Source organism: Suricata suricatta, chromosome 8 (genome assembly GCF_006229205.1).
Source record: "Suricata suricatta isolate VVHF042 chromosome 8, meerkat_22Aug2017_6uvM2_HiC, whole genome shotgun sequence".
Taxonomy (NCBI): Eukaryota; Metazoa; Chordata; class Mammalia; order Carnivora; family Herpestidae; genus Suricata; species Suricata suricatta.
The window spans coordinates 126,390,539-126,391,833 of record NC_043707.1 but is presented as its reverse complement, the minus strand read 5'-3'; the positions used below and the strand labels follow the sequence as shown (position 1 = coordinate 126,391,833).

Here is a 1,295-nt window from a genome sequence, read left to right as displayed (position 1 = left end):
CCCCTCCGGGCCCCGCGGCCCCGCGAGCCCAGCTCAGGCAGCGCGCCGCCGGGATCCCGGAGCGGAGGGCGCGGAGCTCGGCGCTGCGGGGCCCGGGCCGGGGCGCGCGCGGGCGGGAGCCGGCCGGGCCAGGCCAGGCTCGGGATGGCGAAGCCGCGGCCCCTGGCGCCCCCAGGCCGTCCGCGGAGGGGCTCGCTGCCCGCCGGGGCCGGCTGGCAGGTGAGGACCAGAGCGAGGGCGGCCTGGCGGAGGGGGTCCGCGGAGCCGGCTCGGCCGGACTTTCCCGGAGCCGGGCAGGCTCTGCCCCAGCCGGGGCGGGTGTGCGAGGCTCCGTCATGGAGGGTGTGTTAGCTTCTGGGCTGACACCTGGCCACAGCGGCCACAGGGCGCAGCCCTGCCCCGGGGGTCCCAGGCCTTGGGCTCTTTCTGCAGCTGCCCCGGAATCAGAGTGCCCGTGGTGGTATCGTGGCTCAGGGCCAAAGTGACTCTGTGCGTGCGTGAGTCCGTGTGTCCCTTAGCCTCAGGAGCCACTTCGCCGTCTCTTGCCCCTTTCAGGATGGGTCTGAATGTCGCAGAGTAACTTTGCCTGGTGCTCCGGGCCACTTCACCCACAGTCTTCCATGTGTCAGGGCGTCTGCTGCGCCTGTGAGGCTGTAACTGTGGGTGTCACTTGTTGCTTCAGTGCTCTCTGGGTGACAGTACCATGTGTCAGTGTTTATGTGGCTGTGACTTCCGGGGCTGTGTTCCTGGCCATCGTTCCCTCAGGTCCCCCTGAGTGGGGTGCTCTGGGGGACGTTAATGCACCCACATCACTGTCGCGCTGGGACTGTGCTGGGCTGAGGTTGTGTGACCCAGGCATGGATGCCGATGTTGCCGTTTTACAGGGTGTTGCGTTAACAGGCGGATTTGTCTACCTGGACAGCAGGCGAGTGTCAGTGGCGTCTGCCGTAGCTGCCTATGGAATGGGCTCTTCTGAGCTCCCAGCGTTGGGTTGTGGCCATACGTGACTGGAGGTCAGGTCTCCTCTGGCTTCCTCTAGTGCAAGTTACAGTGTGGGTTGTGTCTCCGTGGGCAGGCATTTGAGTGTGCACGTGGGGTGCTTGTGTCCCGGGATCTGTGAGCCGGTCTCTGTGATGGGTGGTGTGCACTCAGGTGGGTGTGAGGGTCAGACCTGTGCCGTTCACCCTTGCTGATCAGCCACCTCCGCGGGTACTGCGTGCTTTGTTTTTCTTCCCTCTCCAAAGAAACTCATGCACGGTTGTGGCGTCAGGTCTGTCCCCTCTCTTACCAGGCGG

At 65.8% G+C, this 1,295-nt stretch overlaps 1 protein-coding gene across 1 annotated transcript in view; it reads right to left on the bottom strand.

Moving 5' to 3' along the window:
* Positions 1-1,295, bottom strand: part of RAP1GAP (RAP1 GTPase activating protein) — a 58,053-nt gene that overhangs the window by 20,835 nt on the left and 35,923 nt on the right. The window contains exon 3 of the mRNA XM_029945884.1: positions 29-242. Coding sequence (XP_029801744.1) covers positions 29-242 — 214 coding nt within the window. The remainder of the gene's footprint in view (positions 1-28; positions 243-1,295) is intronic.